The sequence below is a fragment of the Cervus elaphus genome, chromosome X (genome assembly GCF_910594005.1).
Source record: "Cervus elaphus chromosome X, mCerEla1.1, whole genome shotgun sequence".
NCBI lineage: Eukaryota > Metazoa > Chordata > Mammalia > Artiodactyla > Cervidae > Cervus > Cervus elaphus.
In genome coordinates this window covers 78,750,490-78,778,313 of record NC_057848.1, presented here as the reverse complement: position 1 = coordinate 78,778,313, position 27,824 = coordinate 78,750,490, and the positions used below count along the sequence as shown (strand labels likewise).

General features: G+C 44.5%; 1 protein-coding gene across 1 annotated transcript; it reads left to right on the top strand.

Moving 5' to 3' along the window:
• Positions 1–12,884: 12,884 nt before the first annotated feature.
• On the top strand, positions 12,885–27,435 carry LOC122690387 (PAX-interacting protein 1-like). Its single transcript, XM_043897402.1, is given in 16 exon segments — positions 12,885–13,208; positions 13,597–13,966; positions 13,969–14,016; positions 14,492–14,586; positions 16,503–16,598; positions 17,383–17,520; positions 18,247–18,368; positions 18,951–19,135; positions 20,303–20,346; positions 21,471–21,541; positions 22,881–22,983; positions 24,008–24,176; positions 25,856–25,956; positions 26,894–27,028; positions 27,112–27,187; positions 27,274–27,435. Coding segments are annotated over 16 exon segments (2,181 nt in total). The 3' UTR covers positions 27,378–27,435.
• Positions 27,436–27,824: the final 389 nt, after the last annotated feature.

The window sequence follows — 27,824 nt, the reverse complement described above, 5'->3', positions numbered from 1 at the left end:
CTTCCCCAACCAGGGGTTGAACCCACATCCTCTGCATTGCAAGGCAGATTCTTAACCACTGGGCCACCAGGGAAGTCCTCTATCTTTCTTTTGATTCCCATTTGCATTGCAAATATTTTCCATCCTATCACGTTCAGCCTATATGTGTCTTTAGGTCTGAAGTGGGTTTTTTGTAGACAGCATCTACATGGGTCTTTTTCTTTGAAGTTAATGTATTTATTTTAATTGGAGTCTACTTACTTTGCAGTATTGTGGTGATTTTTGCCATATATTGAGTTGAATCAGCCATGGGTGTACATGTCTTCCCCATCCTGAAACCCCTACCACTTCTCTCCCCATCCCATCCCTCAGGGTTTTCCCAGTGCACTGGCTTTGATTGCCCTATGTCATGCATCAAAGTTGGACGGGGGATCTATTTCACATTTGTAATATACATGTTTCGATGCTAGTCTCTCAAATCATCTCACAGTGGCCTTGTCCCATGGAGTCCAAAAGTTTCTTCTTTATATCTGTGTCTCTTTTGCTGCCTTGCATCTGTGGTCATCATTGCCATCTTTCTAGTTGCCATATATATGCATTAATATACTCTATGGGTGTTTTTCCTTCTGACATACTTCACTCTGTATAATAGGCTCCAGGTTCATCCACCTCATTAAAAGTGACTCAAATACATACGCCGAGTCATATGTATCATGGTTTTCTTTTCCGTGTGTATGCTGAAGGAAATCTATGTTGCTTCTATATCCTAGCTATTATAAACAGTGCTGCGATGAGCATTGGGGTACACGTGTCTTTTTCAGATCTGGTTTCCTCAGTGTATTTGCCCAGCAGTGGATTTCTAGGTTGTACGGCAATTCTATTTCCAGTTTTTTAAGGAATCTCCACACTGTTCTCCATATTGGCCATTCTAGTTTGCATTTCCACCAACAGTGTAAGAGGGTTCCCTTACTCTGCATCTTCTCCAGCATTTATTGTTTATAGACTTTTTGATAGCAGCCATTCTAACCAGGAGAAGATGATCCCTCATTGTGGTTATGATGTGCATTTCTCTGATAATGAGTCATGTTGAGCATATTTTCATGTGTTTGTTAGCCATTTGTATGTCTTCTTTGGAGAAAAGTCTCTTCAGTTCTTTGTCCCATTTTTTGATTGGGTCATTTATTTTTCTGGTGTGGAGCTGCTTGTATATTTTTTAGATTAATTCTTAGTCAGTTGCTTCATTTGCTATTATTTTCTTCCATTCTGAAAGCTGTCTTTTCACCTTGCTCATAGTTTCCTTCGTTGTGCAAAAGCTTTTAAGTTTAATTAGGTCTGGTTTGTTTAATTTTGATTGTATTTCCATTACTCTGGAAGGTGTGTCATAGAAGATCCTACTGTGATTTATGTAAGGGAGTGTTTTGAATATGTTCTTCTCTAGGAATTTTATAGTTTCTATTCCTAAGTATTTCATTCTTTTCATTGCAATGCTGAAAGGGATTGTTTCCTAATTTCACTTTCTGTTTTCTCATTGTTAGTGTATAGAAATGCAAGGGATTTCTGTGTATTAATTTTAATTCCTGCCAGTTTTCTACATTCATTGATTAGCTGTAGTAGTTTTCTGGTGGTGTCTTTAGGGCTTTCTGTGTAGAGGATTATGTCATCTGCAAGCAGTGAGAATTTTACTTCTTCTTTTCCAATTTGGATTCCCTTTAATTTTTTTCTTCTCTGATTGCTATGGCTAAAGCTTCCAAAACTATGTTGAATAGTAATGGTGAGAGTGGGCACTCTTGTCTTGCTCCTGACTTTAGGAGAAATGCTTTAAATTTTTCACCTTTGAGGATAAAGTTTGCTATGGTTTTATCATACATGACTTTTATTATGTTGAGTTGTGTTCATTCTATGCCTGCTTTCTGGAGTGTTTTTATCATAAATGCATGCTGAATTTTGTCAAAGGCTTTCTCTGCATCTATGGAGATAATCTTATGGTTTTTATCTTTCAGTTTGTTAATGCAATTTATCATATTGATTGATTTGCAAATATTGAAGAATCCTTGCATCCCTGCGATAAACCCACTTGGTCAAGATGTCTGACTATTTGAATATGTTGATGGATTCGGTTTGCTAGAATTTGTGGAAAATTTATCATCTATATTCATCAGTGATATTGGCCTGTAGTTTTCTTTGTTTGTGGCATCTTTGTCTGGTTTTGGGATTAGGCCAATGGGGGCCTCATAAAATGAGTTTGGGAGTTTACCTTGTGCAATTTTTTGGAAGAGTTTGAGTAGGATAGGTGTTAGCTCTTTAATTGTTTGGTAGAATTCACCTGTGAAGCCAACTGGTCCTGGGATTTTGTTTGTTTGAAGATTTTTTATTACAGTTTCAATTTCCATGCTTTTGATGGGTCTGGTAAGATTTTCTATTTCTTGCTGGTTCAGTTTTGGAATGTTATACTTTCCTAAGAATTTGTCTATTTCTTTCAAACTGTCCATTTTATTTTAATATAGCAGCTGATAGTAGTCTCCTGTGATCCTTTGTATTTCTGTGTTGTCTGTTGTGATTTCTGCATTTTCATTTCTAATTTTGATTTGATTCTTCTCCCTTTCTTCCTGATGTGTCTGGCTAATGGTTTGTCTATTTTATTTATCTTCTCAAAGAACCAGATTTTAGTTTTGTTGATTTTTGCTATAGCCTGCTTTTTCCCCCCTACTTCTTTCTGGCCTAGTTTTTATGATTTCTTTCCTTCTACTAAATCTGGGGTACTTCATTTCTTTTTCTAGTTGCTTTAGGTGTATAGTTAGGTCATTTATTTGATGTTTCTCTTGTTTCTTGAGGTAGGCTCTTATTGCTATCAACTTTCCCCTTAGCACTGCTTTACTGAATGGCATAGGATTTGGGTTCTCATGTTTTAATTTTCATTTGTTTCTATGCATATTTTGATTTCTTTTTTATTTCTTCTGTAATTTGTTGGTTATTCAGAAGCACATTGTTTAGCCTCCATATGTTTTTATTTTTAATAGTTTTTTTTTCCTGAAGTTGACATCTAATCTTACCTCATTGTGATCAGAAAAGATGCTTGAAATGATTCTTTTTTTTTTTAATTTACTGAGGCTAGATTCATGCCCCAGAATGTGATCTATTCTGGAGAATGTTCCATGTGCACTTGACAGAAAGGTGAATTTCATTGTCTTGGGGTGAAATGTCCTATAGATATCAATTAGGTCTAACTGGTCCATTGTATCATTTAAACTTTGTGTTTCCTTGCTAATTTTCTGTTTGGTTGATCTATCCATAGGCATGAGTGGCACATTAAAGTCTTCTACTCTTATTGTGTTAGTTAATTTCCCCTTTCCTACTTGTTAGCATTTGCCTTACATATATTGAGCTTCTCCTATGTTGGGTGCATATATATTTATATTTGTTATATCTTCTTCTTGCTTTGATCCTTTGATCATTATGTAGTGCCCTCCTTTGTCTCTTTTCACAGCCTTTCTTTCAAAGTCTATTTCATCTGATATGAGTATTGATACTCCTGCTTTCTTTTTTCTCCATTTGCATGAAATGCATTTTTCCAAATCTTTATGTTCACTCTGTATGTGTCCCTTGGTATGAGGTGGGTCTCTTGTAGACAGCATGAGTAGGGGTCTGCTTTTGTAACGATTGTACAATACTTCCTTTGTCATGTATCTATCCATTTGCTGATGCTTCTGTCCAATCTTCAATTAACCTTTTTCTTTGGTGCATTTTCTGATAAATTGCAGACATCAGTATGCCTCTCTGTAAGTATTTCAGCAAGTCTTCCATTCAGTAGTGAGCCATGTTTGTTTACAGCAATTTTCTTTGGATATAAAATTTACATACAATGAAATATACCAATCTTTCCTTTTCCCAGTCATGTTACTTTTTAATTGAAGTGTAGTTGATTTACAATGTTGTGTTCAGTTCAATTCAGTTCAGTCACTCAGTAATGACTGACTCTTTGCAACCCTGTGAACCAGAGCATGCCAGGCCTCCCTGTCCATCAACAACTCCCAAAGTTTACCCAAACTCATGTCCATTGAGTTAGTGATGCCATCCAACCATCTCATCCTCTGTCGTCCCCTTCTCCTCCTGCTCTCAATCTTTCCCATGATCAGGGTCTTTACAAAGTAGTCAGCTCTTTGCAACAGGTGGCCAAAGTGTTGGAGTTTCAGCTTCAACATCAGTCCTTCTAATGAACACCCAGGACTGATCTCCCTTAGGATGGACTGGTTGGATCTCCTTGCAGGACAAGGGACTCTCAAGAGTCTTCTCCAACACCACAGTTCAAAAGCATCAATTCTTCAGCACTCAACTTTCTATATAGTCCAACTCTCACATCCATACATGACTACTGGAAAAACCGTAGCCTTGACTAGATGGACCTTTGTTAACAAAGTAATGTCTCTGCTTTTTAATGTGCTGTCTAGGTTGGTCATAACCTTTCTTCCAAGGAGTAAGCGTCTTTTAATTTCATGGCTGTAGTGACCATCTGCAGTGATTTTGGAGTCCCAAAAAAATAAAGTCAGCCACTGTTTCTCCATCTATTTGCCATGAAGTGATGGGACCGGATGCTATGACCTTAGTTTTCTAAATGTTGAGCTTTAAGCCAACTTTTCACTGTCCTTTTTCACTTTCATCAAGAGGCTCTTTAGCTCTTCTTCACTTTCTGCCATAAGGGTGGTGTTATCTGCGTATCTGTGTTTATTGATATTTCTCCTGGCAGTCACGATTCCAGATTGTGCTCGTTCTAGCCCAGCGTTTCTCATGATGTACTCTGCATATAAGTAAAACAAGCAGGATGACAATGTATAGCCTTGATGTACTCCTTTCCTGATTTGCAACCTGTCTGTTGTTCCATGTCCAGTTCTAACGGTTGCTTTTTGAACTTGCATACAAGTTTCTCAAGAGGCAGGTCAGGTGGTCTGGTATTCCCATCTTCTTCAGAATTTTCCACAGTTTATTGTGATCCACATAGTCGAAGGCCTTGACATAGTCAATAAAGCAGAAATAGATGTTTCTCTGGACTCTCTTGCTTTTTTGATGATCCAGTGGGTGTTGGCAATTTGATCTCTGGTTCCTCTGCCTTTTCTAAAACCAGCTTGAACATCTGGAAGTTCACAATTCACATATTGCTGAAGCCTGGCTTGGAGAGTTTTGAGCATTACTTTACTAACATGTGAGATGAGTGTAATTGTGTGGTAGTTTAAGCATTCTTTGGCATTGCCTTTCTTTGGGATTGGAATGAAAACTGACCTTTTCCAGTCCTCTGGCCACTGCTGAGTTTTCTCAATTTGCTGACATATTGAGTGAAGCACTTTCACAGCATCATCTTTTAGGATTTGAAATAGCTCAACTGGAATTCCATCACCCCCACTAGCTTTGTTCACAGTGATGCTTCCTAAGGCCCGCTTGACTTCAGATTCCAGGATATCTGGCTCTAGGATAGTGATCACACCATCGTGATTATCTGGGTTGTGTAGAGCTTGTTTGTAGATTTCTTCTGTGTATTCTTGCCATCTCTTCTTAATATCTTCTGCTTTTGTTAGGTTCATACCATTTCTGTCCTTTATTGACCCCATTTTGCATGAAATATTCCCTTGGTATCTCTCATTTTCTTGAAGAGATCTCTACTCTTTCCCACTGTATTGTTTTCCTCTCTTTCTTTGCCTTGATCACTGAGGAAGGCTTTCTTATCTCTCCTTGTTATTATTTGGAACTCTACATTCAAATGGGTATATCTTTCATTTTCTCCTTTGCTTTTAGCTTCTCTTCTTTTCACAGCTATTTGTAAGTCCTCCTCAGGAGCCATTTTGCTTTTTTTGCAGTTCTTTTCCTTGGGGATGGTGTTGCTCCCTGCCTCTTGTACAATGTCACAAACCTCCATCCATAGTTCATCAGGCACTCTGTCTATCAGATCTAGTCCCTTAAATCTATTTCTCATTTCCACTGTATAATCATAAGGGATTTGATTTAGGTCATACCTGAATGGTCTAGTGGTTTTCCCCACTTTCTTCAATTTAAGTCTGAATTTGGCAATAAGGAGTTCCCTAGTGTTCATCACATTATTGACTGTGATCTGAGTCAAAGTCAGCTCTCAGTGATGTTTTTGCTGATTGTATAGAGCTTCTCTATATTTGGCTGCAAAGAACACAATCAGTCTGATTTCAGTGTTGATCATATGATGATGTTCATGTGTAGAGTCTTCTCTTGTGTTGTTGGAAGAGGGTGTTTGCATGACCAGTGTGTTCTCTTGGGAAAATTCTAATAGCCTTTGCCCTGCTTCTTTCTGTACTCCAAGGCCAAATCTCCCTGTTACTCCAGGTGTTTCTTGACTTCCTACTGTTGCATTCCAGTCTCCTATCATGAAAAGGATATCTGTTTAGGGTGTTAGTTCTCAAAGGTCTTGTAGTTCTTCATAGTACCATTCAAATTCCGCTTCTTCAGTGTTACTTGTCAGGGCATAGACTTGAATTACTGTGATATTAAATGGTTTGCCTTGAAAACAAAGAAAGATCATTCTGTCTTTTTTGAAATTGCATCCAAGTACTGCATTTCGGACTCTTTTGTTGACTATGATGGCTACTCCATTTCTTCTAAGGGATTCTTGCCCACAGTAGTAGATTTAATGGTCATCTCATTTAAATTCACCCATTCTGGTCCATCTGTGTTCGCTGATTCCTAGAATGTCGACGTTCACTCTTGCCATCTCCTGTTTGACCACTTCCAAACTGCCTTGATTCATGGACCTAACATTCCAGGTTGCTATGCAATATTTTTCTTTACAGCACCGAACCTTGCTTCTATTACCAGTCACATCCACACCTGTGTGTTGTTTTTGCTTTGGCTACATCCCTTCATTCTTTCTGGAGTTATTTCTCCACTGATCTCCAGTAGTATATCAGGCACCTACTGACCTGGGGAGTTCATCTTTCAGTGTCATATATTTTTCCCTTTTCATACTGTTTATGAAGTTCTCAACGCAAGAATACTGAAGTGGTTTGCCATTTCCTTTCTGCTTTAAGCAAAGTGATTCAGTTATACACATGCTGCTGCTGCTGCTAGGTCACTTCAGTCGTGTCCGACTCTGTTCGACCCCACACCTGGGATTCTCCAGGCATGTGTATATATACATTGTGTGTGTATGTGTGTATATATATATATATATATATATACACACACATTCTTTTATTTCATCTTTACTTTTTTTTTCCTTTGACTACACTTTTAATCATGTGGGATTAGTTCCCTGACCAGGGATTGAACATGCATGCCCTGCAGTGGAAGTGTGGATTCATAACCACTGAACTGCCAGGGATGTCCCATATATATTCATTTCCATCATGATTTATCATAGGATACTGAATATAGTTCTCTGTCCTTGACAGTAGGAACTTGTCAATCCATTCCATATACTCTAGTTTATATCTCTTAACCCCAATCTCATACTCCATTGCTCCCCCAATTCTCTCAGCCTTGGAAACCACAAGTCTGTTCTCTATGTCCACGACTGTGTTTCTGTTTCATACATTTGCTCATTTGTGTTATATCTTAGATTCCACATTTATGTGATATCATTTGTTGTTTGTCTTTCTCTGTATGCCCCACTTCAGTTAATATGATCGTCTCTCGGTCAATGCATGTTGACTCAAATGGCCTTATTGTTGTAGCTGTACAGATTCTTGTACCCTATAACCATACATAGAGGTATTCATCTGTGGTTATTTTCCCGGATATATTATGAAAACTTGTGTATTACACCACTCTTGGAATAGCACGTCCATTTTGAAGCTGTATTAGTATTTTATATGTTTGTGTCAGTCCGTTCAGTTCAGTCAGTCAGTCGTGTCTGACTCTTTGTGACCCCATGGATTGTAGGACACCAGGCTTCCCTATCCATCACCAACTCCTGGAGCCTGCTCAAACTCATGTCCATCGAGTGGGTGATGCCATCCAAACATCTCATCCTCTGTCTTCCCCCTCACCTCCTGCCTTCAGTCTTTCCCAGCATTAGGGACTTTTCCAGTGAGTCAGTTCTTCCCATCAGTTGGCCAAATTATTGGAATTTCAGCTTGAGCATCAGTCCTTCCAATGAATATTCAGGACTGATTTCCTTTAGGATGGACTTGTTTGATTTCCTTACAGTCAAAGGGGACTCTCAAGAGTCTTCTCCAGCACCACAATTCAAAAGCATCCATTTTTCGGCACTCAGCTTTCTTCACAGTACAACTGTCACACCCATACAGGCCCCTGGAGAAACGATAGCCCTGACTAGACAGACCTTTGTTGGCAAAGTAATGTCTCTGCTTTGTAATATGCTGTCTAGGTTGGTCATAACTTTCCTTCCAAGGAGTAAGTGTCTTTTAATTTCATGGCTGCAATCACCATCTGCAGTGATTTTGGAGCACCCCAAAATAAAGTCTGACTCTGTTTCCACTGTTTCTGCATCTATTTGCCATGGAGTGATGGGACCAGATGCCATGATCTTAGTTTTCTGAATGTTGAGCTTTAAGCCAACTTTTTCTCTCTCCTCTTTCACTTTCATCAAGAGGCTCTTTAGTTCTTCTTCACTTTCTGACATAAGGGTGGTGTCATCTGCATATCTGAGGTTATTGATAATTCTCCTGGCAATCTTTATTCCAGCTTGTGCTTTTTCCATCCCAGCGTTTCTCATCATGTACTCTGCATATAAGTTAAAAAAGCAGGGTGACAATATACAACCTTGACGTACTCCTTTTCCTATTTGGAACCAGTCTGTTGTTCCACGTCCAGTTCTAACTGTTGCTTCCTGACCTGCATACAGGTGTCTCAAGAGGCAGGTCAGGTGGTCTGGTATTCCCATCTTCTTCAGAATTTTCCACAGTTTATTGTGATCCACACAGTCGAAGGCTTTGGCATAGTCTATAAAGCAGAAATAGATGTTTTTATGGAACTCTCTTGCTTTTTTGATGATCCAGTGGCTATTGGCAATTTGATCTCTGGTTCCTCTGACTTTTCTAAAACCAGCTTGAACATCTGGAAGTTCTCGGTTCACGTATTGCTGAAGCCTGGCTTGGAGAATTTTGAGCATTACCTTACTAGTGTTTGAGATGAGTGCAATTGTGTGGTAGTTTGAGCATTCTTTGGGATTGCCTTTCTTAGGGATTGGAATGAGAACTGACCTTTTCTAGTCCTGTTGCCACTGCTGAAGTTTCCAAATTTGCTGGCATATTGAGTGCAGCACTTTGACAGCATCATCTTTCAGGATTTTAAATAGCTCAACTGGAATTCCATCACATCCACTAGCTTTGTTCATAGTGATGCCTTCTAAGGCCCACTTGACTTGACATTCCAGGATGTCTGGCTCTAGGTGAGTGATCAGACCATTGTGATTATCTGGGTCATGAAGATCTTTTTTGTATAGTTCTTCTGTGTATTTTTGCCACCTCTTCTTAATATCTTCTGCCTCTGTTAGGTCCATACCATTTCTGTCCTTTATTGAGCCCATTTTTGCATGAAATGTTCCCTCGCTATCTCTGATTTTCTTGAAGAGATCTCTAGTCTTTCCCATTCTGTTGTTTTCCTCTGTTTCTTTGCACTGATAGCTGAGGAAGGCTTTCTTATCTCTCCTGGCTATTCTTTGGAACTCTACATTCAAATGGGAATATCTTTCATTTTTTCCTTTGCTTTTCGCTTCTCTTCTTTTCACAGCTGTTTATAAGGCCTCCTGAGACAACCATTTTGCCTTTTTGCATTTATTTCCCATGGGGATGGTCTTGATCCCTGTCTCCTATACAATGTCATGAACATCCGTCCATAGTTCATCAGGCGCTCTGTCTATCAGATCTAGTCCCTTAAATCTATTTCTAACTTCCACTGTATAGTCATAAGGGATTTGATTTAGGTCATACCTGAATGATCTAGTGGTTATCCCTACTTTCTTCAGTTTAAGTCTGAATTTGGCAATAAGGAATTCATGATCTGAGCCACGGTCAGCTCCTGGTTTTGTTTTTGCTGACTGTATAGAGTTTCTCCATCTTTGGCTGCAAAGAATATAATCAATCTGATTTCAGTGCTGACCATCTGGTGATGTCCATGTGTAGAGTCTTCTCTTGTGTTGTTGGAAGAGGGTGTTTGCTATGACCAGTGCGTTCTCTTGGCAAAACTCTATTAGCCTTTGCCCTGCTTCATTCCGTACTCCAAGGCCAAATTTGCCTGTTACTCCAGGTGTTTCTTGACCTCCTACTTTTACATTCCAGTCCCCTATAATGAAAAGGACATCTTTTTTGGGTGTTAGTTCTAAAAGGTCTTGTAGATCTTCAAAGAACCGTTCAACTTCTGCTTCTTCAGCATTACTGGTTGGGGCATAGGCTTGGATTACGGAGATATTGAATGATTTGCCTTGGAAACGAACAGAGGTCATTTTGTCATTTTTGAGATTGCATCCAAGTACTGCATTTTGGACTCTTTTGTTGACCATGATGGCTACTCCATTTCTTCTAAGGGATTCCTGCCCACAGTAGTAGATATAATGGTCATCTGAGTTAAATTCACCCATTCCAGTCCATTTTAGTTTGCTGATTCCTAGAATGTCGACATTCACTCTGGCCATCTCCTGTTTGACCACTTCCAATTTGCCTTGATTCATGGACCTAACATTCCAGGTTCCTATGCAATATTACTCTTTATAGCATCGGACCTTGCTTCTATCACCAGTCCCATCCACAACTGGGCATTGTTTTTGCTTTGGCTCCATCCCTTCATTCTTTCTGGAGTTATTTCTCCACTGATCTCCAGTAGCATATTGGGCACCTACCGACCTGGGGAGTTCCTCTTTCAGAATCCTATCATTTTGCCTTCTCATACTGATCATGGGGTTCTCAAGGCAAGAATACTGAAGTGGTTTGCCATTCCCTTCTCCAGTGGACCACATTCTGTCAGACCTCTCCACCATGACCTGAATGTCTTGGGTGGCCCCACACGGCATGACTTAGTTTCATTGAGTTAGACATGACTGTGGTCCTGTAATCAGATTGGCTAGTTTTCTGTGACTTTGGTTTTAGTGTGTTTGCCCTCTGATGCCCTCTCACAACACCTACCGTCTTACTTGGGTTTCTCTTACCTTGGACGTGAGGTATCTCTTCACGGCTGCTCCAGCAAAGCACAGCCACTACTCCTTACCTTGGAGGAGGGGTATCTTCACAAGGCTGCCCCTCCTGACCTTGAACGTGGAGTAGCTCCTCTCGGCCCTCCTGTGCCCATGCAGCAGCCGCTCCTTGGAGGTGGGGTAGCTCCTCTCGGGCGGGGCCCCTGACCTCTGGGGTGGGGTAGTTCCTCTTTGCCGCCGCCCCTGACCTCGGGCATGTGGTATCTCTTCTCGACCCCTGCCCCTGACCTCGGGCATGGGGAAGCTCCTCTCAGCTGCTGCTCCTGCACTGTCACAGCCTGGTGCTCTTGGTCAGTACCCCTGACTTTGGGCGAGGGGTAGCTCCTCACGGCCACACTTCTGGGTAGTCAGTGCTAACTGCAGGGTTTTAATCTGTTGCACCTGTCACTTCCAGAGCGGTTCCCTCTTTGTTTATTTTGGCTTCCTCTGTTTGCAAGTCTATTCAGTGTCTAATTTCCACCTTGACACAAGGGGGCAAAGGTGGTCACTTATTTAGGCTTGCTTATTCAGTTGTATTGGGAGGGAGATCAGTTCAGTTCATTTCAGTCGCTCAGTCATGTCCTACTCTTTGCGACCCCATGGACTGCAGCACGCCAAGGACTCCCTGTCCATCACCAGCTCCCGGAGTTTACTCAAACTCATGTCCATTGAGTCTGTGATGCCATCCAACCATCTCATTCTCTGTCAGCCCCTACTGCTCCCGCCTTCAGTCTTTCCAGCATCAGGGTCTTTTCAGATGAGTCACTTATTTGTATCAGGTGGCCAAAGTATTGAAGTTTCAGTTTCAACATCAGTCCTTCCAATGAATATTCAGGACTGATTTCCTATAGGATGGACTAGATGGATCTCCTTGCAGCCCGAGGGACTCTCAAGAGTCTTCTCCAACACCACAGTACAAAAGCAATAATTCTTCAATGCTTAGCTTGCTTTATAGTCCAACTTGCCCATCCATACATGACTACTGGAAAAATCATAGCTTTCACTTTACAGATCTTTGTCTGTAAAAGAATGTCTCTGCTTTTTAATATGCTGTCTATGTTAGTTATAGCTTTTCTTCCAAGGAGTAAGCATATTTTAATTTCATGGCTGCAGTCACCATCTGCAATGATTTTGGAGCCCCCAAAAATAGTCTCTCACTGCTTCTGTTGTTTCCCCATCTATTTGCCATGAAGTGATGGGATTGGATGCCATGATCTCAGTTTTTTGAATGTTGAGTTTAAAGTCAACTTTTCCACTCTCCTGTTTCACTTTCATCAAGAGGCTCTTTAGATCTTTGCTTTCTGCCATAAGAGTGGTGTCCATCTGCATATCTAAGGTTATTGATATTTTCCCAGCAATTTTGATTCCACCTTTTGAGTCATCCTGCCCAGCATTTCACATAATGTACTCTGCATATAAGTTAAATAAGCAGTGTGACAATTTATGGCCTTGACATACTCCTTTCCCAATTTTGAACCAATCCATTGTTCCATGTCCAGTTCTAACTGTTGCTTCTTGACCTGCATACAGATTTCTCAGGAGGCAGGTACAGTGGTCTGGTATTCCCATCCCTTTAAGAATTTTCCACAGTTTGTTGTGATCCACGCAGTCAGAATCTTTGGCGTAGTCAGTAAAGTAGAAGTAGATGTTTTTTCTGGAATTCTTTTGCTTTTTCTATGATCCAGTGGATGTTGGCAATTTGATGTCTGCTTCCTCTGCCTTCATCTTGAACATTTGGAAGTTCTTGGTTCACATACTCTTGACCATGGCCTGTGTGAGCTCCAGCCTGTGGTCTTCTGTCCAGTGTGTGTGCAGGGTCCCACCTCACCCTGAGAACGGGGAATGGACAGCTGCGCATGGGCCTCTGACCTGGGGAAGGCTACCCGCATGCACAGCCCTGGGGCTGGGTCTCTCCTGTCCCTTGTGTGTGTGGCGGAGCAGGGCGGCCACAGACAGGGATGGCTGGTGGCTGCCGTCCACCATTGCAGAGTCCTGTGCCTTCATGCAGGTGGGGTCTTGGCATCCTCTGGACCCTTTGTTGGGAAACGGCAGCTGTGGGAGGGACGCTTGGGCAGGCTATATGGCCCAGGTGAGGCGGGGCATGGCGGGGCATTGGGCTTACAGCAGGACTGTGGGGGTCAGCGGGACAGAACAGCATACATCTCCCACTCCAGTCCTTCTGCTCTGGAGCGAATCAGCCACTCCAGGGTGTATATCTGCCCATGTCCATTCAGTAGCCTCTTCCATTTTACTTACTTACTCCGTTTCACGTTTTGGTGAAGAGGTCTCAAGTATGAGTATGTTCACTTCAGTGAGCTGGCAGTGTGTATGCACATGGGGGGACCATGGGTGTGTCTGAAACCTCCTGCTGTTGAGAGTTAGCCCACGGCGTGTAGGGTGTGCTGCTCTGCTCTCTGAGGGGCCTGTGAGTTGAGGGCACAGCTATTGACACGACCTTGCCTGATCTCTGCTTCCAGATCCTGCAGTCCCTCTCGGTGCCGATGAAGACGCTGGAGCAGCAGGTGAACCAAGGCCAGCAGGGCCCCTTGAGCATGGTGCTGCTCAGCCAGGTGAAGGTGGCCCTAGAGCCAGCCCCAGCCCCGCACCCCATCCTGTACCTGCAGTCCCAGCAGCTCCTGCAGTTCCAGCAGTGGCACCTGCTGCAGCAGCCCTACTCTCCACCCCCACTGTACCCATTCCAGCCACCACAGGCCCACCTGCACCAGTTCCCCCAGCAGCCCCAGCTGCCCCTGCAGCAGCAGCTTGCCCACTTGCAGCAGCAGATGCAGTTGACGCCGACGGTACAGCCACCTGGCCCGATGGCCCAGGCCCTGAAGACCCCGCCACCCAGGCACAGGCTCAGCCCCCGCTGTTTGGACATGACCCAGCAGTGGAGAATTAGTAATATGCATCTCTGTCTTTCCCTCTCCTGAAACCCTTGTACCTTCTCTGAGAGCGTTTGAGGGCAGGCTAAGGATTCATGTCAGGGTAATACTTAGAAAATAGGAGCTATAGTTAGGAATTGTTAGGCTTCTCCGGTGGTTTGGGCCTCCGTCCCTACCCTGAAGTGAACACCGATGTCCTTGGAATGGTGGGCTGTCTCAAGAACCACTCGGAGCACTCGGGACCCAGACATAAACTCTGGTGGCTCCCAGTTTTGAATCACGTAATATTGGTGATTGAGTAGCTCCATTTGTAGCAGCTGTATTTGTAGGACCTTTTGCAGAGGTCCTCAGACTACTGGTGGAGACATCATGGGAAAGCATGACTAACTTCATAAATTCACATCCAACTCTGAACTTTTTCATGTTTTGTGCACACATTCACAGAATGGGGGTTCTAATTCATTTTCCTTGTATAATTCTGTTCTAGTCCCAGAAGAAGGCTTCTTCCTGGGATGTGTGTTTGCAATCGTGGATTATCCAGAGCAGGTGTCTGACAAGCAGCTGCTGGCCACCTGGAAAAGGGTGAGGTCACTAAGATACATGTACCTGTGCACACACATACACGTGTACCTACGCCTATAACCACTGGGTTGGCCAAGAAGCTCATTTGTTTTTACTGTAAGATGGCTTTGATAGCACTTAATTGACTTTAACTTCATGCAAAACAATTTTGTTAGATTGTTCTGTGACAGCTGTCTTATCAGTGTGCATTCTTTTAAATAGTTATCAAAATTGGTGAATTTCTGTGTAGCCATTTTAATATTGAAGATGAAAGAAACAAAGGAATATTTCAGGCATATTATGCTTAATTAATTAAAGAAAGGTAAAAACACAACTGAAAAGAAAAAAAAGAGATCTTTGTCCAGTGTATGGAGAAGGTGCTGTGACTGATCAAACGTGCCAGAAGTGCTTTGCAAAGTTTCCTGCTGGAGGTTTCTTGCTGGACGGTGCCCCTCAGCTGGGTAGACCCGTTGAAGTTGATAGCAATCAAATCGAGATGTTAGCTGAGAACAGTCAACATTATACCACAAGTGAGATAGCCGACATACTCAGAACATCTAAATCCAGCACTGAGAATGAATTGAACCAGCTTGGCTGTGTTCATTACTTTGATGTTTGGGTTTCACAAAAGAGAAGCAAAAAAGCCTTCCTGACTATTTTTCCATATGTAGTTCTCTACTGAAACATAACAAAAAATGTTTTGTTTTTAAAACAAATTGTGACCAGCGATGAAAAGATACTGTAAAATAATGAACAGAAGAGATTTGGGACAAGTGAAATGAACTACCACCAACCACACCAAAGAAGGTGGTATTGTGTATATGGAAGGAATGGAAGGAAGTCCTCTGTTGTGAGCTCCTTCTGGAAAACCAAATGATTAATTCCAACAAGTACTCCTCCTGATTAGACCATCTGAAAGCAGCCCTTGATGAAAAGCACCCAGAATTAACCAACAGAAAACTCACACTCTTCCATCAAGATAACTCAAGACTGCATGTTTTGTTGATGTTTGATGACCAGGCAAAAACTGTTAAAGCTTGTCTGGAAAGTTCTGATTCATCCACCGTATTCACCAAACATGGCACCTTTGAATTTCTGTTTATTTTGGTCTTTACAAAATTCCCTTACTGGAAAAAAAAATTAATTGTCTGGAAGACTGTAAAAGGCACCTGGAACAGTTCTTTGCTCAGAAAGATAAAAAGTCTTGGGAAAATGGAATTATGAAGTTGCCTGAAAAATGGCAGACGGTAGTGGAACAAAACAGTGAATACCCTCCTTGTTCAGTAAAGTTCTTGGGGCAGATAAAAAATATATCTTTTAGTTAAAAAAAAATCAAAGGAACTTTTTTGCCAACCCAAGAAGTTCTCACCCTTTTGGTAACGGTGTTCCCCTCAGTGCCACACGACCGTGTAACCACTGCAGTTGGCATACAGGACAGTATCAAAAAATTCAGAAATTCAGAAACTGAATTTAACTCCATCTTGCTTTGCTTTCTTTTTTCTTTTTAGAATAAAGTTTCTTAAAGGCAGTGCTTCTGGCCCCAGGGACCAGTTGGCGATGTCTGACACCTTTCTCGCTGTCCCAGCAGGGGATGGCACCTGGGGTGGGGGTCGGGGTTCAGCCGGCCCCCTGAGGCGTGGGACGCCCCACAGCTCAGATCAGCTGGTTTATCTAAAACGTCCACAGCACCCCGTCTTAGAAAGAGAGCATCCCACTCTTCCTCCAGAAGTTCAGATGAAACGGGGCTTAGAGTTCATTTTTGCTGTGTAGTGCTGGGTGGGAAAGCCCATAGATATAACTGATAGTTCGTTCACACTTTGGGAAATACACTGTGTACATACATGGTGGGTCTCGTGAACTGCTGTCTGACTGGAGATCACAAGTCCCTCTTCCCCGGGCATGGGAGCTGACTGACCATGGGTCTCATGTGTGTGCAGATCATCCAGACACATGGAGGAGCTGTGGACCCCACGTTCTCGAGCCGCTGCACCCACCTGCTCTGCGAGAGTCAGGTCAGCAGGCTGTTCACACAGGTGAGGGCTCAGCTCTTCTGGGACTGGGGGGCTCTGAGAGATGCTGGGACGGTCATGCTTGGAAAGGTCTTTCTCCCACCTCTGAAGACAGGAAACCACTTCTCACTGGTTTCCATCCACCTTTGGCATGTGGACACCTCTGTGGCCCCCGGCTTCTCTGTCTGTGAGGACTGGGGAGGAAAGGCAAGTTCTTAATGAGGGGGAGGTGGACACCGTCCGTCCCGGCAGGGCCACCCGAACATGGAGCGGTGGGAGCAGGGTCGCTCGGAGCTGCTGACCAGCAGCCCCACCCTCGGTGTGGCCTGCCCTCATCCCCTCAGGGCTCATTTCTGTTCTTCTCTGATGGGTTCTTGTTCATAGACTGACTGCCGTTAGTGTGTATGTGGTACATGGCCTCTGAGAAATGCCTGGTAAAGAGCGTGTAAGGGTCATCCCGCGTTTAACTTCAGGGGCAGTTATGTTTTCGTAACTCGCTGTGTTCTCATGGGGCAATTTGAATTCTGATGATTGGGAGTGTCATCTCTTTCCATGATTAAAGTCATTTCCTGGGATGTCAGCTCTCCTCCCCGTGGTTGGCTCTTGTTCCTGTGTTTCAGGTTGTGTTCAAGTTAACCTGTGACACTGTTGTAGCTTATTAATTTAGTAAATAGAGTGCTAAGCTCCTGAAATTCCTATATTTATTGGACTTCCAGTAAAAATGACCTTGTAGTTACACAGCCTTACAGTTCTGTATGTCACCTGCAGTAAAGCCCCCAACGACCGGCCCGTATTGTTGTGTTTGCAGGCGATAAAGGAGAGGAAGAGGTGCATCACGGCGCACTGGCTGAACATGGTCCTGAAGAAGAAGAAGCTGGTGCCGCCCCATCGGGCACTGCACTTTCCACTGGCCTTCCTGCTGGGGGACAAGCTGTGCTCCCAGCATGTAATGCTCTCCCTGCCTCCCTGAACAGAATCAGCATCTTGTTTCCTTCTCTGTCCCCCTGTCACAGTCACAGCTTCCTGACATTTAACGGGTTCCCCCAAGTCTTTGACACTGTTTAATAAATGCCTACGCCCTGGTGGCTCCTGCCTGCAATGCAGGAGACCCGGGTTCAATCCCTGGGTTGGGAAGATCCACTGGAGAAGGAAATGGCAACCCACTGCAGTATCCTTTTCTGGAAGATCCCATGGACAGAGGAGCCTGGAGGGCTACAGTTCATAGGGTCGCAGAGTCAGACATGACTGAACGACTTCACTTTCACTTTACAATTAAGTGTCTGACACCAGAAGTGGCCACAGCTGGGCAGACATCATCTCCTGTTGGTTCTCCCTGTCAGATGAGCCCAAAACCGGGATCAGAAAGAAGAACTGACCAATATTCATAGGCTTAGTAAAGTAACTTCATTAACATAATTGGAACAGTGTTATGCTAACACAGGAAGGCATTCTCCATTTGGTATGTTTGCTTTCCGTCCCCCCTTGCTGTCTCATGTGCAGCATTGTCAGCAGTGACAGCATTCTCAGAGGTGATGTCGCCAAGTGCCCCTCAATGCTGGAGGAGGAATGGAAACACGTGTGTCTGTAGCGCAACCAACAGGGAGAAGAAAGAGTCATACTACTGGGTTAAACCATCATTACATCTTGACCTTACTGGACCTTTCCCCCCCAGATTATCTCTGTGACTGGGTTCGTCAACAGCGACAGGGACGACCTGAAGTGAATGGTGTACCTGGCAGGTGCCAAGTACACGGGCTACCTGTGCCGCAGCAACACCATCCTCATCTGCAGAGAGTAAACGCAGCCACCGCCACGTCTGCCCTCAGCCTGCTTGGCACCACTCTGGGTCCCTCAGTCAGCCAGGGTTCCATCTCTGCCCGCACAGGGCCTCTAAGGGTCCCTCAGTCAGTCGGGGTTCTGTCTCAGCCCACATGGGATCTCTTGGGGTCCCTCAGTCAGCTAGGGTTCTGTCTCGGCCTGCACAGGGCCTCTGAGGGTCCCTCAGTCAGCTGAGGTTCTGTCTCGGCCTGCACAGGGCCGTTCTGGAACTCTCAGTCTGTCAGAGTTCCATGGTGGACGTCAGAGTCTGTTGAAAGAATGGCAGTGATATTTGTTGTAATGTTAGCAGAAGAATGAAATCATATGATTAAGGAGGCTGCAGTCAAATTAGGTGACAGTGGTGAGGTGAAAGGAGGGTGGGCAATGATCTCATGATCACATGGACACCTCCTTACAGCCCGATCAGCTCTGCAGAACCGTCCCTGCCATGTCCAGTGTGAGCAAGTGTGGGCTGGTTTGTGTTAACAGAAGTACAAATTTGAACACTGGTAACTCTAATGAATGTGTTTTCTCTCCCCCCGACCCCAACCAAAAAAGACAAACTGGTTTAAAGTATGAGAAAGCCAAAGAGTGGCAGATCCCATGCGTGAATGTCAAGTGGCTGGGGGACATCCTGCTGGGGAACTTCGAGGCCCTGCAGCAGACACAGTATGGCTGCTACACCGCCTTTGGCCTGCAGGACCCCTTCGCCCCGACCCCACACCTGGTGGTGAACCTTCTGGGTAAGCAGGCCAACTCCCTGTGGCCGTGGGCTGGGGCTCCAGACACTGCTCTTGGCTTCAGGGTCACATCGGTTTTTATCTCCTCTCCTGTTTCCTCTCCACGCTGTCTCCCACTGCACTGAGCCCAGAAGTTTTGTTGGCTTGTATTTTTGTTTGCTTTTTTTAATGGACTCTCAGAAGTGGAAGGAACACTAGAAAGCCTTTTGATCTTGTCTTTCAAGCCAGCTCTCATTTAACTTGCTCTGTGAGAAACGGCACCCCCCTGCCCCCACTTTCTGCTGCACAGATCCCGAGGAAGGCCCACTGCCCTGACTGTACACCAGATGGTGCTTAACACCATTTACCCACCTGAGCATCACTCCAGGAAGTGGTCGCTCGAACGCTGCTTTAACATGTGCTTCCATGAAGGAGCCCATCCAGTTCTGGTCCTAAAGGTCTCAGTTGCAAGAAATCCCTTTCTGCTTTTGAGCCACAGCCAGCCTGCTTCCCTGGGACAGACCTGGCTATGACATCCACTCTGAAGCCCTGGTGCAGACGCCAGGCCCTTCCTCGGTGGACACATGTCCTTGAGGGCCCAGCCGGGCCGCCACCCCCACGTGCTGTGCTCCTCACAGTCAGTTTCTAGGACGCCAGACCACGGGGCTCCCGGAACTGTCTGGGGTTCAGCACATGCAGGTGGGCGGTGCCTGCACTGGGCCACAGGCTGCTGGTTTGCTCAGCTTTGTCTCGTACGGAACACTCGGCCCCCGCCAGGCTTCCCTGTAAACTCAGGAATAGTCCTTATGGTCCCCTTGTTGGAGGCCATCACCCGAACCACTCTGTGTCCAGGATGACCCACACCTGGAGAGGCTTCTCATTTCTGCTATTATTGATACACTTCCATTTTAATTTCTTTATTGGGATATGGTTGGTTTATAATGCTGTGCTAGTTTCAGGTGTGCAGCAAACTGAATCAGTCATACTTGTACATATGTCTACTGTTTTTAAAGATTCTTTTCCCACGTAGCTATTACAGAGTATGGAGTAGAGTTCCCTGTGCTATATGGCAGGTCCTTATTGTTAACCTGTTTTATAATAGTGTGTGTGTGTCCTGAAAGGGCTTTTATATTGATAAGGGCTCCTTTATGTACATAGTGTTTCTGAAAAGTAACCTGTTTCTCTCTTCAGATGCTTGGAGAGTTCCGTTGAAAGTGTCAGCAGAGTTGTTGATGGTATGTCAAGTTAGTCACCTTACTTACTGTGTTACAAAGAAGTAGGGATATGCTTGTATCTGTAACTAACTCTTAGTAATTGGCCGTCATGACCAATGAGGGCTGAATCTTTTCGCCTGTCATAAGCTGTTCAGTGCACCCTGTGTCTTTATCCTCTCCGTTGATGATATTGGGAGTTACTCAGTCACATGACACACGTTAGCCCCATGACTTCTTCAGAGGGCTACGTGAGTGCTTACAGAACCGCAGAGCAGAATACAGGGAGACCGGGTGTTTCCGTGGTGTTCAGGAGGTGGGAACTGGGGCGCCAGAGTGTCAGCCCTGACCACAGCGCTTCACTGTGGCAGTGGACTTCCAGGCCACTGGCTGGGGTCTCTGATGGGCTGCCTTCAGGATGGGCTGTTCTGCACTGGAGTGCCAGGGGTTGGTTGGTAGGCAGCTCTGGTAGGGCTGCCTTTCACTTGGGGGGGAGGGTCATCTCCACCCTTATCTCAGATGGAGAGGTGGTTGCTCCCCATAGTAGAACATAAATGTGTGTGCTTGTGTAAGAAAGACTGGGTTAGAGGCAAGGAAGGGGTGAGGGGGCAGCAGCCACAGTGTGAAGCTGGCTGTGGGGGCCACTAGGGGCACTGGCTCCCCATCGGGCTCCACATCTCTGCACGTCAGGGCCTCCAGCTGGTTTTAGGAGCATGGGCGCTGTGCCCGGGACACAGAGTGGCCATCAGAGGCCTGCCTTCCCCTCCAGTGTCCTGTGACCCGACCGTCCTGCACCCTTATAGGGGAACCTCTGTCTTTCTGGAGGGGTGTAATTGCAATCATTGTGTTTTGCAGATTCCATTGAGACACAAAATAATTGAAGTAAAAAGTGTTTTGAAAAGTTCAAGGTTGATTAAATCTATCACAAGTGCTAGGAGAGGGGTGAAGACATCTTAAGAACTGTTGGGTCTGGTGAATAGAGAGGGTGGCCAGCACCAGGGCCTCCCTGGACAGTTGCATGTGCCCATGGTCTCTGCCAGTTGTTCCTTGGGGAATGTTTCTTGTGTGTGGTGAGATGTGTAGAAAGCACTCAGAAGCTGCTGTGTTACTGGGGTGGTTGACTAAGGTAAATCGTCTGTTAATTACAGGGTGTAAGACTACCTCCCAAACCGAAGCAGAATGAAGTAACTAATATCCAGCCTTCTTCCAAAAGTGCCAGGTAGGAAGAATCACCTTTTTTGTTTGTTTGTTTGTTTGTTTTTTTAATGGTTGATGATCTTTTACAGTCTGTTCTAGGAAATGGTGGCAGTTGGGGAAATCCCTAAGATTTTCACTTGGAAGGGCTTTCCAGGTGACACTAGTGGTAAGGAACCCGCCTGCTAATTCAGGTGACATGAGACATGGGTTCAGTCCCTGGGTCGGGAAGATCCCCTGGAAGAAGGCATGGCTACTCACTCCAGTATTCTTGCCCGGAGAATCCTCATGGACAGAGGAGTTGGGCAGGCTACAGTCCATGGGGTCACAAAGAGGTGGGCACGACTGAGCGACTAAACCACCAGGACTTGGAAGGATGTGCTGCTTGCATTGCAGCTGTATCATGACATGTCTCGTTTCATCACTGGAGATAAACAGGGAATAGCCAGTGTCTTTTCCTTTCTTATTAAAAAAAAGTCCAATCTTCTGTTTTATCTTTTTTCTATCTTGCCAGAACCCCCATTGTGTGAAACGAGCTGCTGTGGTGGGACGGGGGCAGGGGGACTGGAACCTGGCTCTAGGCATCCTCAGTGTGTGCCCGGGAGCCCACGTCCGACCCCTGACCCAGTTCAGGATGGGGGATGGAGCCCCCTCTGTGGGGCTGGGGCGGGGGTGTTGTCAGACTTGTTCTGGTCTCACCTGGTGGAGGTAAGCCGATGGTTTAACTAGAGCCAAGAGACCCTCTGAGCTGCATTGAGTGAGGGTCTTTGCCTCTTCCCTGCTCCTCAGTCCCCTCCTTCCAGTCCCCACAGCCACCCAACCCAGGGATTGTTGGATTCTTTAGCAAAAGCCTAATTATGTGATTATATACATCATTAAAACACTACAGGTTTTTTTATTTCAAGACTGTCTCAAATATAAGCTAAAAATAGGGCTTGAACAAATTTAAGCAAAGAAGTTTAATATAGAGTGTGTGCTTGAGTTTACCAGCTTTGCTCTGCGTCAGAGCTTCTGGGGTGAGATGGGGCCTGTGGGATACGGTGGGGGACTGGGGACCACAGAGGGCCCTGGAAACCCTCCCTTCCACCCTCACAGACCCCCAGGGACAGTGCAGGCTGGGGGGTGGGGGTAGTGCCTTATCAGCCCTTCCCCTAGGGGTGCCAGGTGAGAGTCCTTTGGGGTGACTTTGTATAAATGGTGGGAAAGAAAGAGCAGGTGAGTCACTGCACTTTCCCTTTAAGAACAGAAAACCACACACAGGTAAAGCTCTCAGAGCTTCTTAACGCTGTTAAAATTAAAATATCTTGTTTGGTAAAGAACATATTAGGGAAGTAACAGCTGTTCTTTCTATGTGTGTTTCATAGAATTGAAGATATTCCACCTCCCTCCAAGAAATTACCACCGGAACTGACCCCTTTTGTGCTTTTCACTGGATTTGAGTCTGTTCAAGTTCAAGAGTACATAAAGGTGAAATTTCCTTCTATTTTGCATAAAGATTTTAATGAATGTTCCTTTCTGTTTATACTTGCTTTAGGATAGCAGTTTTATTAGGTTAACATGTAATCAGGAATATCATGTTGTAACGTTGTTCATCATGTTTATTTATAAACTGCGTCATCATTACATCATTGCTTTCCCGCCTCATTCTTGCTGCTACTTCCTCCTTAGATGCGTTCTTTCTTGTTAGGATGACTCAGGTGAGGAGACCAAAAGCAGTCTTGTAATCAAACATTAGCAAAGCTGCACAAAAAACATTTTCATAAGGACATTAGCTTACGAGAGTAGCTCTGCCCCTTCAGGTTTCCTGAATGAACCCACCATCTTCTCAAGACTTGTTCTCTCTGGTGGGGCGGGCCCAGGGATCACAGGTGTATTTGTATTTATTTACATTAAATGCACTTCTGGAAGTAACACCAGGAGGGATTGTGGGCTTGTGTCTGGGCAGGGGATGGTTAAAGTATAGTTGACCTGTGTCACAGGGATTCAAACATTTCCTTTATTTATTTTAAGGAAAAGAAATAATTATAAATGCTACTATAAATTATTTTTTACTTTTAAAATTGGGTATAAAGAGATCATCTTTTACATGTCTATGTCTTAAGTCGATTTTTATGTCATCATTTCTTAGAGACTGTGTCTTAACGTGCCTTATCAATACTCACTTCGGCGTAGACAGCCTGGGAGGTTCACTCCTTGTGTATCGAGCTGCCTTGTTCTCAGAGCTTTCTACATCTTAAAAGGGGTGTCCTCCTGGTGTCCAGTGGAGGTCCTGCTTTAATCTTGACTTGTGTGGCACGGATTAGGGAAATGTACATTGTCACTTGCAGTTTCCACTTTGCTCGCATGGTGGTGTAGGTCTGGCTTCACTGCTTTCACCATCTTGTGCGGCTGAGAGCCCCATTCATGGTCTAGACAAGTCCCGGGCTGAGGGTGGGCAGGCGGCTCTGCAGACCAGATGGTCTCACCTCTGCTCTGTGTTCCCGGCCCCCAGAAGCTCCAGATCCTGGGTGGGGAGGTCGCCGAGTCTGCACAGAAGTGCACCCACCTCATCTCCAGCAAGGTGAAGCGGACCGTCAAGTTCCTGATGGCCGTTTCCGTGGTGAAGCACATCGTCACCCCAGAGTGGCTGGAGGAGTGCTTCAATTGCCAGAAGTTCATCGGTAAGTGGCCGAGCCGCACCCTGTGCACTGGATGCCCAGTTAGGAGGGTTTTTGCCTTCAAATTTATCTCCATTTTCATCCCAGCACACATCAAGTTCATTTTTTAACTCTGTGAATTTAAATGGATAAGTAACAAATTATTTCATGTCCCAGTGAGGCATTTGATATCTGTGCATTTTACTGTGAAATAGGAAGGTTGTGGTAATTCGGGAAGTACTGGGGAAGAGCTCTGTAGCCCTGCCTTGTTTCCCTGATGATACATACAGGATGATACATTCCTGGAGGAGTCCCATGTAGTCAGCCCCCATAGGCCACCCCTGCCTTCCCACCCCTGCAGCACACCGCCCCTGCCTGGGCTCTGACAGCTTTAAGACTGGACGCTTCCTATCATGGGGGAGAGGTATTTTGACATTTTGTATTTATATCTATATAGTTTGAGACACCAATTGTATAGGTTATTTCTTCCTGGAATACACATGCCCTTTACACGCTCTGGAAAGTTTGACTCTTGCCACAACTCCGACCAAGTTAATGTAACTCAGCTTCTCCTCTTAGAAACCCAGGGTTGTTGTAGCTACTGTGTTCATTTCAGTGTCATCTCTCACCTTAAACATGGACTGCTTCCTGTCCTCCCTCACAGCTCTTCAGCAGGCACAGCAATCTTCATTCTGCTGTAGAAACTAGCATTTCAGATACATCACTTCATTCAAGTATGTAACTTCATGCATGACAATACTTCTTTGTTCATTTCTTAACTTCATTTTTTAGACATTCTTTTCTTCTTTTACCTAGTGTAGTGCCTTCTTTTTCTGCTGGTGGCTGATGGACTTGCATTTCTAGCAGTTGTTAAATCTCAGTGTCTCCTGAGTGGCCTGATGGAGTCAGCAATTATGCTCTCTGAGCTGAGAATGGCTTTCTCATTTTTAAGGTGTTGTTAAAAAAGAGAAGGGCAAGTGACATACCCAGCATGTGGCCTGTCAGCCCTACAGCGTGTCGTCTGACTCAGCCTGACCCTGGACTGTTAGTTTGGTTATGATGATGAAATGCTTTTCTGAATGAGATGTATTCATAAGAAGATGAAAACATTTTGTGATCTTTACTTTTTGGAAAATTGGGTATTATTTAAAAATTCTTAGATCCTCAAAATCTGGTAAAACCATTCTTTATAAAGTGATGTTCTTATACGTGTATAAAAGGAACTTGTTTTTGGTACATCTGTAAAATGTGGCTAATCGACTTAGTTGGAGTCCAGTGGCTCTGAAGTCACTGGTCCTTGTGAGCACAAGCTGGCCGTGAACCTGGTTCCCAGCCTGTCCCTCCACATGGGCACTCTTCACCTGGGTCTGGGTTGGGGTGCTCTGGCCCCCCAACAGTGTGAAGTTACAGCTGAGGGGGAGGTGGGGAGCTGACCAGGGATGAGAGGAGGGTCCATGGACATCTTTCAGGACATTTGTTCTTAAAAGCTAAGAAACACTGATCCAGGAGGGAGGAAGAGTGTCTTTGGCCTGGCTGGCTGTTTTTGGGAGGAAAGTAAATGGAATATAATCTGGGAGACTTACTCATTCACAGGTTTCACAGGTGGATGCCAGCACATGGCTCACTGGGGCACCTGGAGCCAGTCACATGTGGTGTACCCCAGTGCCAGGCACTTTCTGAGGCTGTACTGTCTTCCTTTTCAGATGAGCAGAACTACAGTCTCCGAGATGCAGAGGCTGAAGTGCTTTTCTCCTTCAGTTTGGAGGAGTCCTTGAGGAGGGCCCACGTTTCTCCGCTTTTCAAGGTACACCTGGACTGGAGCTCAGATCAGCTGCTGCAGCTGGGCAACCATGACAGAGTGGGCGGCTTGCACTCAGAGAGCTGGGCTCTCCCCACTCCCCCTGTGCAGTCAGGCCTCCTCTAGGGTGTGTTCCGTGTCTAAGAGAATCAATATGGAGAGAGATGCATTACAAATAACCCGGGTTCAAAGAGTATGCTATGAATAGAGTGTAAGAGATTTACATTTTTATTTTTGCTTTTACCAACTTACATTAATACTATTCTCATAAAACATATATTCAGCTGGAAAATAGAGACCATTCTTGAGAAAATATTAATTGAATATGTGTCTAATAATTCTAGACTACAGTGTTTACATGTTTCTAAGATAGGACAGTTTGGAAAATTTTTTTTGTATCAAACAGTGGCTTAGTAGATTAATAGAGGCAGGTTTTTTGTTTGTTTGTTTGTTTTGCTCTTAAGGAGCCAACTTAGGAATCCAAAGAGATTTTCCGTATTGAGTTAAGAGTACATTACCTAAAATAGTCTGTGTTTTTCTAAACGTTTGAGGAGTTTAAAACAAAATGGTGCTTTTGGTACATTTAAGAGTAAGGGTGTTAGAAAATTTTAACCATCAAAATCATTTTGTGCTCCATTTGAGCTTTAGAAATTGTGAAAAATGTTCTTATTCTTGCTCTTATCACAGAATACTTCATGTCTTACAGGAATTAAAGTTCTAGCCACTTTTTAATAATTATAGTTCACACCTAGCTTATGAGAGTGCTTATTTCTGAAATTCCATGTCTGGGTTCCACCAGGCCCACTTGAGGTTGGGGACTAGGGGGGTCTACTACTGTGTAGCTCCATGAAATTAGTCATTTTGTCAAAATTCTTGGGTAGAATGAGAAATTATGCACACTGAAGATTCAGTTTGAAACCAGTACACATATTTTCACTTTTAGGCAAAATACTTTTACATCACTCCTGGGATCTGCCCAAGTCTGTCAACCATGAAAGCGATTGTGGAATGTGCAGGAGGCGAAGTGTTGTCTAAAAAACCATCTATCAGGAAACTCATGGAACATAAACAGGATAAGGTGCACAGAAGTGAAACACTGTTGAATGCATCAATGTCATGTATGAGGCTCAGTAACCAAGAATCTGCTTTTCTTTTCCTTAGAGTTTGTCAGAAATAATTTTAATAGCCTGTGAAAATGACTTTCACTTTTGTCAAGAGTATTTTGCCACAGGAATAGGTATGTTCATTTGTCTGCTGTGTGTTGGCATGCATGGGTGTGGGCAGGTGCGTCTGTTTGACAGGTTTTATCTTTGTTCCTTGCAGATGTTCACAATGCAGAGTTTGTTCTCACTGGAGTGCTCACTCAGACACTGGACTATGAGTCACATCCTTTCAGAAGGCGGTGGGTGGGCCCTTCTCATCTTTAGTGTCAGAGCTGCGTGTGCTCCGTGAGCCCACAGGTTAGGGCACTATTGGCCAGGGTTAGTGATAGAATCGCTGAGAGGCCCATTTAATTTCGTAGACTGTTCTTCTAAAGTAGGTGCTCTTACATCTTTCCAGGCTCTCTCACCCTACATGTTTAGATCTGAATGCCCGTTCTGCACTGCTTTTCCTTGTGGAAGGAAGACTTGGTGTAAAGTTTACCTGAGCCATCTGTGGGTGACCTCTTGGGCCTCTCCTCGCGTCTGCAGCCTGAGAGCAGCCGTGTCGTCCTGCCGCAGGCAGTGGCCTGGGCTGCAGGGCCTGGCATGTGCCCTGCAGAAGAAGGGAGGGGCTGGTTTTCTGTGGTGGGGCTTTGGGCACCTGGGGCTCTTAATCTGAACTCGGGGACCTTGTTGGGTGTTGACACTGGTCCACACTGCTGTGGGAACTTG